The 16,595-nt window shown below is 42.9% G+C and overlaps 1 protein-coding gene and 1 long non-coding RNA gene across 8 annotated transcripts in view; one reads left to right on the top strand and one right to left on the bottom strand.

Annotated features, from left to right (window-relative positions):
* The window catches only part of LOC140683649 (uncharacterized), a 150,352-nt gene that overhangs the window by 27,370 nt on the left and 106,387 nt on the right, over positions 1-16,595 (bottom strand). The window lies entirely within an intron of this gene.
* Positions 6,342-16,595, top strand: part of KCNF1 (potassium voltage-gated channel modifier subfamily F member 1) — a 35,695-nt gene continuing 25,441 nt past the window's right edge. For 6 of the 7 annotated variants that reach the window (XR_012054861.1, XR_012054859.1, XR_012054862.1 and 3 more), the window contains exon 1: positions 6,344-8,711. Coding sequence is in view for 1 of the 7 variants with exons in the window: in XM_012572890.5 (XP_012428344.4) it covers positions 7,093-8,556 (1,464 nt within the window). In the remaining 6 variants the exon portion in view is untranslated. Of the gene's footprint in view, positions 9,126-16,595 lie in introns of those variants that run through there. The other variant, XM_012572890.5, reaches the window with a different exon arrangement.

Here is a 16,595-nt window from a genome sequence, read left to right as displayed (position 1 = left end):
CTTCCTCTCCTTCATTTTCTACCACTCACTGCAAGAAGGAAAACTACAGCTGCATTTGCAAAAGCCTCTGAGAATTGCAGGCTTTGTTGAAGCCTGTATTTTTCTCTCTGCTGCCATGTTTTCTAGAATCAATGAAAGTATTTTATTTTTTATCTCAGTTTCAACACACTGATGAATTGTTTTCTGGGGTTTCTTCCAACAGGTTTTTTTTATAGCTTTTTCACAATAAGAAAATATTACATATACTTTCTTCTTCATTGAGCACACATATAGGAGTACTTTTAACCATATTTACTATGAATTATTTGATTATATTCCTCATTTTCATTGGACACAAAAATATTAGTTTATATAAAATAACTTATATTTTTAAATGGTGCACATTGAATTGCTACACATTCTCCTCTTTCAAAGAATTAGGAATGATAGCTTGTACAGATTATTATTAATCACCATTCAAACTCCAAGCACAGTAGAGGGGTGCAGGGTTGAATTTTTACAAAGAAACACATAAAAAAACAGAAACCACATTAAAAATCTCTGCTCCATCAGTCTTATACCTGTCTTTGTGTCTTGGCTACCAACACTTAGGAGACAGTCTTCCCATTGCACCTCCCTCTCTGCTGCCATAATCTTGGTCTTTTCTTCAAGTCAATTATTGGCAACAAAATCATTTGGTAGTGATGAGAACGTTCACCTTTGGGAAGGCCAGGCCCATCACTTCACCAGAGCCACCAGCAAGACCCTCTGATAGTACCATTACATTTATCTGCTTACTTACCCCAGTACCATTTACATTTCTCAGCTGGCTCTCCCACATTCAAGCTGGCTCCAGGGAAGTTGCTGGGCAGCAGTACCAGGATGTCATGGGTCCTGCAGGAAATTACTTACAGCAAGTCAGCGGTGGGAGTGCAAAGGCAGACAGAGCTGAGAAATGCCAGAGCTGAGATCACCCATGCAAGCTGCATTGAATCACCTTCATGTACCTATTTACCATGATACAGCCCCTAATTACATGTGCACATGCAAATTTTTGGACCATGGCCATACTCAATGTATATGCAATTCATAATTTTTAAGTCATTGTCACTGCAACTGTAGTAAATATTTTCACCTTGTTTTTTTGCTTTCCTTTGTACATGCAACCACATTGAAAGCTTTTGATGCCAGTGTTTAAGAGCAAGAAACAGAATTCCAGTCCTTCTTCAAGAGATAGTGATGCTGTAAACAAGCCAAGGTTCTTAAATCTTTTACAGCATCTCCAACTCCCATCCTATTCATGGCTCACTGATATGCTTAATTTGAACCCATCTGTCATCTGCTTAAAATGAAGGTTGCATTCTATTTATTTAAAGTAATTTACATTAAATCAGAGATTTGGCTGTACTCCTGAGTGGTCACTTAAGGCAGGTCTAATCGTACAGGAAAACAGACTCATTAATGTCAAATGGAAAGCAAGGCCAATTGAAATTTGCAGCAAGCTATTACCAGCTAATACCTTTAATAAGGTATTAATTAAAAGGTCTGATACAATAAACTCACTATATATAATTTTTGAACTTGAAAAAAATAACAAAGGAGCTAAGAGAGGGGAAATAAACTAAGACAAAAACTACTTTGAAATAATAGTCTTGGAGAAATATGTAAATATGCTGGAAACAGAGACACATAAAACCAGATTTGCAAGGTCAACATATCTGTTACAGGCCAGATACCCATCTCAGTCTAGACATTTCATAAGATCTTGTTCTTAATATATCAATCTGAAGGAAGTCTCATGTATTGAAAAACATCATACAAAGCATGGAGATGTATTTTAAAAAGTAGACAATTTGTTTCTCTAGCTTCACAAGGACCTTTCTTTTACCATATCAAGGGATTTAAAAGACTCATCTGTTGCTAGAAATAGCAGCAGTGGGCAAAGAACGTCTTTCATGCTGAAGCTCAGATTCACTTCAGCAGCTCATGGCTACACACGGGACACACATCAGTGCTGGGACCACGAGCTGCTGTCACTGCATCACAGAGGTTCCTGCAGGCAGTTAGTGCCCACAACTCCTCTCCCACAGGCCCTGGATTTAACAGTCCATGACATCAAGTCATGCCCTGCTGCCCTTTGGATGTGCTGGGGTGGTGCATGAGGTTGGTGCTGGTGCTATGGCAGTGCCACCACATCCATGCCACAGTGCCCATGGGAAGGCAATTCATGAGCTCTTGATGTGTCAAAACAGCTGACTGTATTGTACAGCACGTTATAAGGATAAAAGAAGGTGTGATTTGAAAATAGATTTGAAATATTGAGCTATAAAGGATAAACCAACATGTTCCAGTAGCTGGATTAATTTGCCAAAGAGGTTGCGCTGGATCTTCCAGTGTGATTGTAATGTTGCTGCACTAACCAGTAGAATCCTCCTTAGATTTGGAAACCCTGAAGGGTTCTTACAGCAAAATCTTTCCTGAGCCTCTTACTAAAGCTGGCTGTGGTAAAGTAGTCAGAATAGCTGCTGTGGATGACTTGCTCTTCTGAAGCCCAGAATGACATCATTAATTGCTTCCCCTCCTTCCAGGTTATCTGCTTCACATTTCTTGTGATTGGCATGAAGTAATTTCATTGTGCTTTTTTTTTTTTACAGAACCTTGTACTGTCAGCTGAAGAAGCAATGTCCATACAGCTGACTGAAAATTTTGACCCCACAATACCCCAAGGAAGGGAGGAAGAATAAGATATTTCCATTCCCCATCCTCCTTTAGGTCTGTGATGGACTTTTCTATAGTACATTTTGATGACATATTCCTATCTCAAGTGGCTCTCCATAGTCTGTATCTAGTTGAAAATAAGTGGTGAAATAAGCGGTGTGTTAGATGTTGAGATCTCTTGCTGGATCTGTCACAGGTCCAGTTACTGCAAGTGTCATTTAAAACCCAAATATGACACAACAGAAGTGTGTGAGAGGGCTATACTGAGTATAAGCAGATTTACATGTGCCCAAGGATGCCTCTAGGCATTGAGGCAAACTAACAACTGGTCTCCATCTCTCTTAAGAAGTCCTTTTAATCTGCAATACTGGTGCTGCCTGCAAATTCTCTGCTGGGAATTGTCCCTGATGGCCACATGATGGCTGGGAAATGTCCATGTTAGCTGGTCAGCGTGGGCTGGGTCTGTGCCAGACATGCTTTAGCTGTTTCTTACTTGGACAGCCAGAGTCAGGTCCCTAAACTTTCTTGAGGTTGCTTGTGATTTTGGGAGAAGGGAGAGGTCAGATGCAGGGCTGTGCTCAGTGCAGGCAGGGGCTGGCTGCACCACAGCTTGCTTGCAGAGGGCCTGTCCAAGTCCTGCCTCTGTTTTAAGCACCCTTCTCCAAGTGGAATCCAATCTTATCTCCCTAGGGTTGGTTCCTGACCCATTCACAGTTCTTCATGTAGCACTAGTGCCCACAGCTCTGTGGGGAACAGCTCAGTGCATCTGACAGGAGGACAGAGGTGCTGGCTGGGATTCAGGAATGTAATGTGAGCCAGACTAGTGCTCAAGAGGAGCAATCTCTCTTCCCAGACTGGCACAAAGCCACTCAGGGGTAAATGTCCTTTCCCAAAAAGTGGTCAACAAGGGAGCCAAACCTTGAACGTCAGTATCCCCCGGGGGACCGTGGTTACTGCAGGTCCCCGTGCTGCACTGTGGGTGCTCTGTGCCACCCACTTCCCTCAGAAGGAGCCAGTGTCACTGGGGACCCACTCTGAGCTCCACCTACACTTTGTGGACCAAGCCCTGCTGGGGTTCAAGCCCCACCCCATGAACATGACAACCCCACAAAACGCAGCCCCTGCCCCAGCAGGGATGCCCCAACCCAGGAGCCCTTCTCACGGGCTGCAGGGTTTGGTGTCCGGCTGGGCCTCCTCCTCCTCCTCCTCCTCCTCCTCCTCCTCCCTGAAGGAGCCTGTCTGAACCACAGCCAAAACTTAACACAACTGTCAGCTCAAATCCATGTGTTGTTCTCTGAGCTAAAGCACCGATGCAGAGAAAAAAACCCTCTGTGTTTCTTGTTGGGTCTGTAGGAATTCAACTGCCAGCACATATTGCTTCCAGCAGACACAGCACAGCTTGACCTGTTCTCACAGGCAACAGAAGTTGAAGTTAGGAGCCCTAATAATTGCAGCAATCTGGTCGTAAATGACTTGCAGGGCAACAATTATCTACTGAAATTTTTAGATTAGAGAAGCTTTCTTTTCATGGATGAAAAATGAATTAATGGAATAAATTATTATTTCTGCTCGCATTGCTTGCTGATCTGTGATACATCTGATACAAACATTCATCAAGCAAGCCCGTGCCTCTCTTTTCAGCTACAAAAACAAGAGTTTAATTCATTATGATTTCCCTGACCGTTCTTTGGATCATTTACATTTGCCCAAGTGGATTTAAAATGCTACCAGATCTCCTCTAACATTTCACAGGCACATTGAAAGGTGTAAAGAACTCTGAAAAGGTGCAAGACGAGGGAGAATAAAGCACAAGGATTTTAGCAGCCACACTAAGTAAAGTCTTTATAAGGACAGATCTGGCATTTCAAAAATAGTTTCTTCTCAACCTTTTGAGAATGTGCTGAGATTTATCATCTGAAAGGAGCTGATTTCACCTTTCAAACGGAACAATGTCCTGTGTGCCTTTTTGTAGGTATTTGTTCTGTAAAATGGATGGGGAGGGATAAGGCGGGGAGAAAAGCCTTTTTGGAAACAAAGGTTTCTGTGTTGATCATGCTGGACTCTGCATTGATTTTCTTATCATTACCTAGAGAAAAACCAAAAGGTCACTGGAATGAACTGTTGATCAAAGAGAATAGGATCTGAGATGGTTAAATCTGAGGATTTAAATCTACAGAACTTTTCCCTATGCTCATGCAGCATGACAAAATTTGAAGCCAAACTTCCAGATCTTGATTTTGTTTTGTGAGATTGGATAAGTAATCCCATCTGCATTTTCGCCTGTGCAAGCATGTCACTGCTATTGTCATCTTAAAATTTATTTTGCTAGAGTCAAGTTAGTTAGTAAGGAGGGCCACAGGTGGGTAATTATTTATTGATTAACCAAAAAAATTGAGGGTTTTTCCAGGTTTCCAAAGTATTTATTTTGTCCCAAGAAGCTTGCAAGTCTCAGTAAATTTATATGTGCTTGGAAAAAATTCAAGGGACTTCTTGTATTGTACCCAAACTATGCAGCACACTCGGGAGCACATGAAGGTGACACTGGCCTCCAGAGGTTCACAGTATGACACAGGTGTAGAATAATAAATATTATTCTCTTCCTGGGACATTATATTTCCTTCTCCTGGGTATGTGGTGCTATGAGCACACTCCATGTCAAGATGAGGTCTGGTGCACAACCTTCTATTAATCACCCATAGGCTTCTGAGCCAGTGGAGCAGGAACACTGTGTACTCACCAGGCTCCCCCTGGCTGTGTGACACCAGTGGGAGGACAGCAGGCACATGGCAGATCTCACCTTTCTCCCAGAATGGACACAAGCCTGGAGAAGAAAACAGCCAGCTGGATTTGCTCCTCTCTATTCCCCTCTACTGAGAAGCTTTTCAAAAGCCGGTAAATTGGAAAAGATCATAACTTGCTGGTGCAGATCATTCTGCTGTGGCCAGAAACAGTTAACTTTTAAACTGTAGGTTTTCCTGGACCCACTAAAATGAACTGTAGAGTCAGATTTAATAATTTAAGTGTAGTAGGTTTCCTGCATGTAGAGATCTGGGGGAAAAATGCTAATGAAATCCTGGAATTCAGAGAAAACAAAGTTAAAAGGAAATGCTTGTTATTCTGCTTCTACTTTTAAAGAGCTGGATGTGGTACAATGCACTGCTTCTGGTAAGTAGCAGTCAGTGAGAAATCATAATAGGTGTAAATTACTCAAACCCTCCTCAGGCTCAGCTGACTGCAGGCCACAAAAATGTAGCTAAAACTGAAGAGCCAGAGCTTTGGGAAACATGCACGGAGTGTAGGGGAGGTTTTGCTCCACATCTGCAGCAGAAACTTTATGGTCTCTTCTCCTTTCTCAAAGACACCATTAACAATCCAAATGAACTCAATGCCCTGACACAGGACAGAGATGCTCTAGAGTTGCTCCAGTCCCTCCGAGAGCAAGATTTATGTCACACTTTTATTCCCAAAACACAGTATTGCTTCTTCTGGTTTCTGCCTGGAGAAAATGTTTCTGTGTCTCTCTGCAGTTCTGAATGGCTTTATACACGATTAAGCTTTGCATGGGATTAAAAAAAAAAAAAGTTTAAAAAATCCCTTAGAGTTCCTGTCAGTATAGAAACACATCATTTTACCACTGGGCAGGCATATAAATATCTGAGAAGCGCTTTCCGTGCATCTGGTGCTTTGCTGCGTTTCACCAGGAGAGGGAAGAGTTTGGAAAGGACTCCTGGCAGCCTGGGCTCCCTATTGTGCTGGGAAACAGCGAAGGGAAAACAAGCACAAGTTTCTCCTCTGCCTGTTTGCACCGACTGACTATGTGCGAGAGTCAGCAGATGAACTCTGGAAGACCTTAAAGTAAACAGAAAACGGAAAGAGAAACCAAATTCCAAAGCAGCTCTCTAGGGAAGTCGGTGGAAGCGAAGGGAGAAGCCGCGGCAGTCCGGGGGCTCAGCCCGCCGCTGTCTCAGAACTGTCACTCACTGCACGTTAACCTGAGCTCAGGATTTATTTCTCTGCCGTGACTTCCCAGCTCTGAATAGATATCACTTTTAGAGACAGAATGGGACCTGAAAAGACTCTCGAGCACTGAACAGAGTGGTGAGTTTTATTAAATGGTTTCTTCTCTTTCCAGTCTGCTGGAGCTTTCTAACACCCTGCTTGCAGGCACAGCAGCCCGATGACTTGTCTTTTCCCTGCAGCTTGTTGCATTCCTCACCAGGCTTTCCCGACCGCAGGTTTCTGTCAGTAACCTTTCCCACCAAGACTCCAGGGCAGTTTGGTGACATTTGTAACAGAGCTGGCTCAGTGCTGATTTGCTTTCATGAGATATTAAAACCATAAAGCTGTGAAACCAAAAAAAAAAGGGCTAAAAATCAACCAAAATCAAATTATAAAATGGCAGGTGACTCTAGGTTTCCAGATGTGGACACTGATGGACCAGAAAGAAGTGAAGAAATGGAGATTGTAGTCAATGTCGGTGGAGTAAGGCAGGTGTTCTATGAAGATAACCTGAACCAGTACCCAGAAACACGTCTGGCAGAGCTGGTCAATTGTTTATCAGGGGGATATGATAGCATATTTTCCCTCTGTGATGACTATGATCCTGGAAAGAGAGAGTTTTACTTTGACAGAGATCCAGATGCTTTCAAATGCATTATTGACGTGTACTACTTTGGGGAAATTCACATGAAGAAAGGAATATGCCCCATATGTTTCAAGAATGAAATGGAATTTTGGAAAGTAGATCTGAAATTTTTGGATGACTGCTGTAAAGCTCACCTAAGTGAAAAAAAGGAGGAACTGGAAGAAATAGCCCGAAGGGTGCAACTCATTCTGGATGACTTGGGAATAGATGCCTCAGAAAGTCGCTGGAAAAAGTGCCAAAAATGCATCTGGAAATTTCTGGAGAAGCCAGAATCATCCTATCCAGCTAGAGTGATTGCTGTACTGTCCTTTCTGTTTATTTTGATCTCCTCTGTTGTGATGTGTGTGGGGACCATCCCAGACTTGCAGGTGGTAGATGCAGAGGGGAACCGTATGGAGCACCCGACCCTGGACAGCATCGAGACCGCCTGCATAGGCTGGTTTACCGTGGAGTATGTGCTAAGGCTGATCTCCTCTCCCAACAAACTCCACTTTGCCTTTTCCTTCATGAACATTGTTGATGTGCTAGCAATACTTCCTTTCTACGTCAGCCTGACCTTGACCCACCTGGGAGCCAAGCTGATGGAGCTGAGCAATGTCCAGCAGGCTGTCCAGGCACTGCGCATCATGAGGATTGCAAGGATTTTCAAGCTTGCACGACATTCCTCAGGGCTCCAGACCCTAACCTATGCCCTGAAACGCAGCTTTAAGGAGCTTGGGCTGCTCCTCATGTACTTAGCTGTTGGCATCTTTGTCTTTTCTGCCCTAGGTTATACCATGGAACAAAGTCACCCTGAAACTTTATTTAAAAGCATCCCTCAATCATTTTGGTGGGCAATCATTACCATGACCACGGTTGGATACGGAGACATTTACCCTAAAACAACACTAGGAAAACTGAATGCTGCCATCAGTTTTCTTTGTGGGGTGATAGCGATCGCCCTCCCCATCCATCCCATCATTAACAACTTTGTCAGGTATTACAACAAACAGAGAGTTTTAGAAACAGCTGCCAAACATGAATTGGAGCTGATGGAACTAAATTCTGCTGAGGGGAAAGCCACAGGCTCCAGAAGTGAACTGGAGGATCTTTCAAGGGGAGGCAAAGAGGCTCCTTTTTATAGCAGCCGGATAAAAGTCTCCCACAGTGACACCTTTATTCATCTCCTGTCAGAAGAAAAACACCATAGGACCAGGCTTCAAAGCTGCAAATAAACTGTGAGCTGTTGTCAGCGCTGAGCTACAGATTGGGACAACCTGACAATCAGCTATGGAAGGGACTCGCAGATCTGTCAGAGCTGGGAGGGAGCACTGCTTTGCTTTTCCAACATGAATATAAATTAACCCCATGGCTTCTCCATCAACAGTTGGTAAGACTTTACTGTTATTAACCCAAAATAAAACAGTAGGACTTCACTGAGATCAGACTGCTTATATTGAGTGTGTTCTGATAAAAAACATTTGTAACCATTTCAGAGACTGAAAAGTCCTTCCTGATCCATAAATGTTCAATGACCCAAATGTGCAACATTGCCACATCAGAACTTTGTACCTGTGACAATAAAGAGCAGCATCACAGAGATTGTGTCTTCCAGGCTCTCTTCAATGCCTTTGCAGCTGGGGGAACTGCTCCTTAAAAGAATTAAAGCAGCCTCTCATTTGTATTAGATTCAGGCTTACAGCAATATGTAACAAGCAGTTTGAGCCTAGAGATACTGAAGGTATCAGCATATTCTGTGTGCAGAATATTAGAGTGAATAAATGGCTTTGTTTTGTAAAATGTACTTTGGGATCAACTTTTTGGTTTCTGTTCCTCTTTCCAGAAAAAGAGTCATTTTCAATGAGACATGAAACTATATTTTGAGCAGAGATGCAGAACTGAATAAATTTATTTTAACGAGCAAATTTAAAAATATTTGTTCTAGCTATTAATTACTGCATGGTTTATATATGCAGGGATCTTTCAGGAAGGTTTTATAATTAAGTAGCTTTTTAAAACTGTAAGTTAAATAATGGTATCTTTAATTCTCTACTAAATCAAGGGAAGTTTATAATAAAGTTAAAAAGAGTAATTCTAAATAAAAAACTTTAATTATTTGAAAGTAAGGGCACAGAAAGTTTCAGTAAAAATAGCATAGTCTCCAACTGATTTATGGTAAAAATATCTAGGTGAATAAACATGTCATTATTTTTTTAAATAACACACCCTTCTCCTACAATAACTACAAACTTTGTAGATGTTAATTTACGGAAGTAGTAGGCACTAATCAGTATCTTCTTAATTAATTAATATACTAATTAATCAACACCAGTATGTAGGTACTATCCAAATGCAAGTGCCATCTACACAAGTCTAAATTTGGTTGGTGTAAAACCTGTATGTGTAATAGGTCTGGTGTGTGCCAGAGAAATCCATTGAAACTAGGAGTTATGCCAGCTTGGAGCGAAGGGCAGCACTGGCACACAGATATATTTACATAATTTAGAAGCAGGATACCAAATGTTTAGAGGGCTAGGGTAGCTATCTTTATTTGTTCCCTTTTGTGCTGAGCAGCCCCTTGCCCAGGTGAAATGCAGCAACACGAGCTGTGACCTATCCCTGGGCACCTCATGCCCAAGATCCCCCTACAGGTCTTTGGGACTTTTTTCCTGGGATGTGGGAAAGCAGTGGGCCTGTGGTATCTACCCCACAGGAGCAGTGAGTGGAGGGGCACAGAGCTGAGGGATGGGCTCTGCCCTCTTTTCTGGCCCCTTGTTTGTCCCTGTTCCCTGGCAGAGTGGTTTGTGTCTGCTGGTGAGGAGCGCCCTGTCCTGCTGGGAGCAGAGAGCAGTGGTGGCATGTAGGGTCTGGGCAGGTGTGCAGTGAAGGGCAGCTACTCCTCAGGAACACCACCCACCTGTATCTCTCCTAGCATGGAAATCAGCCCCTGCTTCCCTAGGTTAAAGACCTTTCCCAGCATTACCCCTCACACCTCAAACTGCTGATCTCCAGGGACACCTACTTGGTACCCCATGCCCCAGTCCTGTGCCTGACCCAATGTCCTTTCCCCCAGTCTGTTACCATGTCCTTCCTTACATACCTCCATCAAGTAAGAGAATTTAAACAATGTCTAAATATTTCTGTACCTGAATCCTTCCACCAGCATTTGTGCCAAATTCTCTCCTGCCTAAGACAAACAGCCAGTGTAAGTACCTCCTCAGCCCAAGCACCCCTTCACATCCATTCTCCCCTCCACATCCCTGCTCTTAGCCTCTAGAACTGCTCTCTTGCTCTGTTTCACCTGCTGAGACCTGTTCTTTGCTTGCCAACAGCCTCAGCTCCTCTCCCTGGCTGCCTGGCCAGGACCACAGGCAGCTCTTATCTAAAGTGTCCCTTGCACTGCTTAGGACACCCAGGTCACAGGTATGGGCTGCAAACCAGCAAAAATTGACTTGGCTGGGGTGCAGAATGTGGGAGAATAGGGAAGCTAACCAAGCTGTGTGAGTCCAGCCTTATCTATCAGCAGGAAAATTACATGCTCCTGACTTTGCTCATGACATGCAAATGGTAGCTGAGAGTGAATTAAGCTATCAAAAGCATTTTCTTGAATGAGGAAAGCACTGTGTTAATACTAAACTGTATGGTTTAGCACTGCAAGTGCTACATCCTGACTGCTGTGCTTTGTGATTTATTTAACCTGACATTAAATAAAAAAACTCCCTCTTTTATCAGAAATAAGTTTTTGGGCCGATTTCTCCTATGAGTTATGCCTTTGAGCACTGGGCTCTATGGAAAGAGTTTTGAGACAACCTTGGTGCTGCTCTAGCCCAGACAGGTCTTAGTGTGTCTTGCTGCACTAGGGACCTCATTTGTTGGATTTGCTGCTATAAGTTATGTGCTCTTAAAAGGCTGTGTATGGGCAGGATGGATTCCTGTCTATTTGCCTTGCTCATGGTGTGGAAACCTTGCAGGAGCAGCAGGAGACTTGGGCAGTGGTGGAAGGACAGGGCACGCTGGCAGCGCATGGTGAGCCAGGAGAGGGGCAGGGGGTCTTGAACACATCATCCTGATGGTGTGAGGCTTTCTGGGTCCCTGGGGAGACATCTCTTGCAAATCAGGAAACTACCAGAAACCACTGGCTTTGAAATCAGGTCTGGACAGAAGGCTCTGCTCCTTAAAGAATGGAGTGATCTAGGGGTTGTTTCTATTGTTTTAATATTCTAATCAACCCAGCAGAACTGATTTTCCTTTATTACAAGGCAGTCTAAAAAAAGAAAAGGATTTAAAAATCTGGAAGTCTTCAGGGTGGAAGGGGAGAGTTAGAGAAGCCCTTTCTCAGAGAGTAAGCAACACAATCCAAAGGCTCTGGTATCCCCACTCTTTGACACAGGACTTTCTCAAATCCAAATTTAGGACAAGCTCTGAAGTCTTTCCAAAGGGGAAACTGCACCATGCTTTTTTCAGGTTTCCTTTCTGTGCTCTGGGTGAAGCAGGCACAGGCTGCACCACTCAACCCAGTAGTGCCTTCCCCACCTGCAGCTCTTCCCAAGCACTTTGTGGCACCTTGGCTGAGTCTACGCAATTAAATTAATGAATCCAAGGCATTCCAAGTGAGACCATCTCCAGACACGTATGGGAAACTGTAGCACAGCTGTCTCTCTAGTGTTTAATACCCTTCACCTGGGAACCAGGACTGGGATAGCCAGAATACATGCAAGTGCAGAAAAAATCCAAATAAACCACCTGGGTGTCTCCTTACTCCTGCTGCACAAGGACTCTACTTTGGACTCACAGGTGTTTGAAGGAAAGGGGTCAGTATTTCCATAAATAATTAGGAGTCTGGGAAAAAATAAAGTACTTTTCTATGGAAAGCCCATTGACCAGAATTATAGAGAACAAAACGGAGCTACTGTAATTTTAGCTGATATCCCTTCTCATACAGAGGTTCCTCAGCTCAACATTCAAGCAATTTCAGAGCACGGTGAGCAGAACAAACTGCCCTCTGGAGAAGTTATCCTCTGGGACATCTGCCCTAGCAGCCAGCCCTGGCTGCTTCTAGAGAACTTCAAATCTTTAAAACAGCCTGTAATAGAGTTAAAACTTGAAGCAGAAAACTTTTAGTTCCTGAATAACATCAATCACAGCTGTAATTTCATGATTAATCCAGGTTTAACATAAAATAGCTGATAGAATCTGATACAATAGCCTTTATATAAAAAAACCCATTTGATGGTAGATTGGTGACAAATGCTAAACTGTATGTAAAATGAAGCCTGTTTCTATCTTCCTCGACAGCATAAACAGTAATACTTAATAGAGTGGAAATTGCTGCTAGAAGTGTGGGAGATTTAGTGCCACACAGCATTAGTCTTAGGGAAGTGATAGGTGTTTAACACGTCAGCCCACACCACACTCTGGCTGGCTGTCACAGCCACCTTCACTTTGGAGACAGGCTCAGGTTCAGGCAGAAACAGCCATCAGCAGCTGGGGTTTCATTCCTGGATTGACACATATATATGATTTGAAGAGACTTAAACAAAAAAAAAAACAGCAAAATGATGGGAAATAGTAGAACATCACTGTTTTCTGCTGTTGTGCACGTGGGAGAGCCTCTCAGTCCTGCAGGTGTGGCAGTGCCACACAAGGTTAATTGCAATGACCTCTCTGCTGTGTGCACGGGTCGAGGTGACATGTGGAGGCAGAGCCAGCTCCTACCAAAGAGAAGGAGGGCTGAGGACCAGGCATCATGGCCCATCTCTGCCTTGCTGTGCTGAGGGCACTCATCACTTTTTGCAGGTGAAGCTGACAGTGATGCTGTTTCAGTAACCCTTTGGGCAGATTTCTTTTTGCCTAATGTACTATTTGAATGTAGCTGATAAAAATGCTAAAGAGGAGAAACCAAGACTGTTTTCAGTCTCAACTACTCTCTATATATGTATTTTTCAAATAACTACCCAAAATGCTCACCTGAGACTGGATAAAAGGGTCACAAGCAGGTATTTCTTGAAACAGAACATTCAAATATCCATAAAAAGTAGAGGTTAAGGAATAGAAATTAACAATTAATTATACTAGAAGACACAAATCCACTGAGATTAGCTCAGTTGGTTAGAGCAGGGTGCTAATAATACCGAAGTTGTGGGTTTCATCCCCATATGGGCCTTTCACTTAGTAGCTGAGCTTGATGATCCTTGTGGGCCCCTTCCAACTCAGAATATTCTGTGATTCTGTGAAAAAGCCCTACAACCCTCTTCCAGCCACACCTGCATTGCCAGATATGCTCAAACAGATAGAACAGAGTCCCCTGTGGATTATACTAGGCAGAATTACTTCCTCCCTGCTCCCTTTCAATGCAGCCCTCAGTCCTGTATCCCCCCAGAAACCCTACAGTTCCTTGCTTACACAGTTACTGGGCACATGCACTTGTTACCCACCCAGGTTTCTGAGGAACTGGCTCGCTTTCCATTCAACTATTTTACCTAAACTGTCCATTTGGGAATATCAGTGTTTCCTTCCACACAGGCTTCCACACAGGCTTTCACAAGGCATTTTCCCTTTGAGACAGAGGGGTTTTTATGATGTGTGTAATAAATTCTGCACTGCCTGGTGTAAACCAAACTTCACTGGCAGTTGCAGGAGCATAACACTAGTGTGAAAGTCAGCTCAGGACAATGCATCCTAAATACACTTGCTTCAGCTGTAGATATCTCACTAAAACCAAAATTGGTTTCTCTTCCCGCAATGAACCGTATTAGGTTTGAATTCAGTGGGAGCTTTGCCTGCCTTAGGAATTTTATAGGGGATGATGGAGCCAAGTGAGCCAGGCTGATGTACAAGGCAAGCTTGTGTAAATTGCTAAGAGGAAAATAAAAATGATGGAAAGGCCTGGGAGCTCCAGGAGAAGCTGTGCCATTTAATTGTTTATTTTCTTGTTACTTTCATGTGTAGGTGAGAAAGCTGCCAGTACTTTAAAGTTGCTTTTTGTCTTCCCATATAAAGGTAACCTTGAATATCTTTTTAACGTGCTGACAGTCAAGTACTGGTAAATCATGCTGGTCAGTTAAAGATATATAATAAAAGCAGAAAGGAAGGAAAATCTTTACAGGAGTCTAAGTAGACAAGTTTCTTTAAAAAAAAAAAAACAAAATGGAAAAAAAGACTGAATGCAATGTTGTATATTCCTACAAAAATCCTCTTATTTTCAGTGAATCTCTTTACTAACTTAGTTGATAGTGATGCACACCGATGCTGACCCCAGCTTTGGGTTTTAAGTACAACATGCTACGATTCTCTGTTGTATCAGGAAGTAACCTGTACACTCCACCACAGTGAAATGTCTTAAAAATGGAAACTATCTATATTCATTAGAGTCTGTGCTAGAGCTCACAGGTTCTGTGTTAGGGCTCTCAAAGCCGTGGGAACTCAGGCGAGCAGTCTCTGGAAGAAGGCAGCAAATTGCCCGGCACTGCTAAGGGGAGTTTTAGTAAACCTTCTGCCAGCCTCAGACTGTTTTACTGTGCAAGAAACAAACTGCAGCTTCAATTACTGTAAGAGCATTACAGGGAAATTCTTTATCAGTACGATGCACTCCACTGATCCCACACAATGTTTCCACTGCATTACTGTTATCAGCTTTACAAAGTCAATGTTTTCCAGGCTTACTAGCATAGTAAATAATGGCTATTTTACACAACATCCAGCATATGAAGTAGTTGTAGCTAGCTATTGGTCTATGTTGCTTTTTCCTTACTATTACTTTTGCAGCAAAAATGATACACCACAAATATTCTTCTCTATATTCACATAGATTATATATTAATTGTCTTATTGATTTTAACTACTCATATCCCTGAAGTGTCAGCTTGTCCATTGTCAACCAGAAAAGAATCATCTCTTCTGACTTAGTCTATTCCAGATAAACCACCATTAAATGCTACATGCCATTTTGGTTTCTTCCCTTGTTCCATCCAGATTACTCCAAAATCAGATACCTCTTCTCCCTGGCATGTTTTTATTTTCATTCACCCTAATTTCTCATACCTTCATTTCAGTCTATTATACTTCAATGTTTTGTTTCAGAAAATGAAAATGGAAATGATTCATCTGTCTTGATGCTCACACTCCTGACACGTTTGTCAAATGACTCGTGTGATCCCACTAAGTGCAGCTCTCTGAATGGTGTCAGTGCAGTGGGGCAGGCTTAGAACATGCCCAGGAGAGAAAATAACTCGGTTTGAAACTTCATTTGGGCATGTTGTCCCCTCATCCCCCAAACCCTGCATCAGAAGAAAACTCTCTTTCATGGAACACTCAGAAGATGTGAGGCCCATATGCAGCAGCCCTGTCTGAATGCTCAGCCCTAGGTGAACATTTTTGCACACGTTTAAATTCCCCTCTCTTTGAGAGGCCTGAAACACTGAAGCATTTGGCTGGAAAGAGATTGCTTTAAACACACCCTTACGTGCTTTGCTGATCAGAATGTGCTCATGTTAAACCTTACATGGCAAAAAAATGGATGTTTCTGAACTGCATCCAAGCAGGCACCAGCAATTTTCTGCTCATGACCACCAATCGGGCATCAGCACAATGGGACCTTGATTGGTCCTTACAGGGGCTGCTGCAATACAAATGAGAATTATATTCTTCTCATGAATAGCAGATAAAGTGTCATCCTACTGCTTGAGAAGTGAAATATCAAGAAGACAGCCTGACCTTTACCTCCCCCTTAACTTACTTACTTTGTAGAAACATTATTAATTACAAGTCTGTTTTTCTACAATAAAAAAACCAAAAAGCCCACCTAATTCCATCACTGTTAAGTGGGCAAAACTCAAGCAGAGAGGAGATAAAACCTGCATCCTCCCCTGGGCTTTTGCTTGGCAATGGCCACTGGCCAGCTGGACACTGCTTGCTTGTTTGCAAAGGAATAAATCACACCCTTGTCTGCCAGCAGGTCCTTCTATTTCTACTCGTTGTCACAGTAATAAATCAATTGTTGCTGCAAAACACAGCTCCTCTCCAACTCGTGGGGAATCTGCAAACTCTCTGCAGCCCAAATGTCAACCAATTGCTGGCTGGGCTTTCAGGCTGGAGTGGTTATTGTTTGCCAGTTCCTTATTTACATTGGAACAGTAAATTCCATTCGCAAAAGCCTTTACCATTTGGACTCGTTTGCCTTAGAAACAAATTAATTGCTGCCATACAACATCATCCCTGCTGTGACTCACATAGGGCATATTTGTACTGCCTTGGCTGGAGGAGTGAACCTCAGCTG

This window comes from Taeniopygia guttata, chromosome 3, assembly GCF_048771995.1.
Source record: "Taeniopygia guttata chromosome 3, bTaeGut7.mat, whole genome shotgun sequence".
NCBI classification, from domain to species: Eukaryota; Metazoa; Chordata; class Aves; order Passeriformes; family Estrildidae; genus Taeniopygia; species Taeniopygia guttata.
Note: the sequence above shows the minus strand (reverse complement) of the source record. Positions and strands in the feature narration are given on the sequence as shown.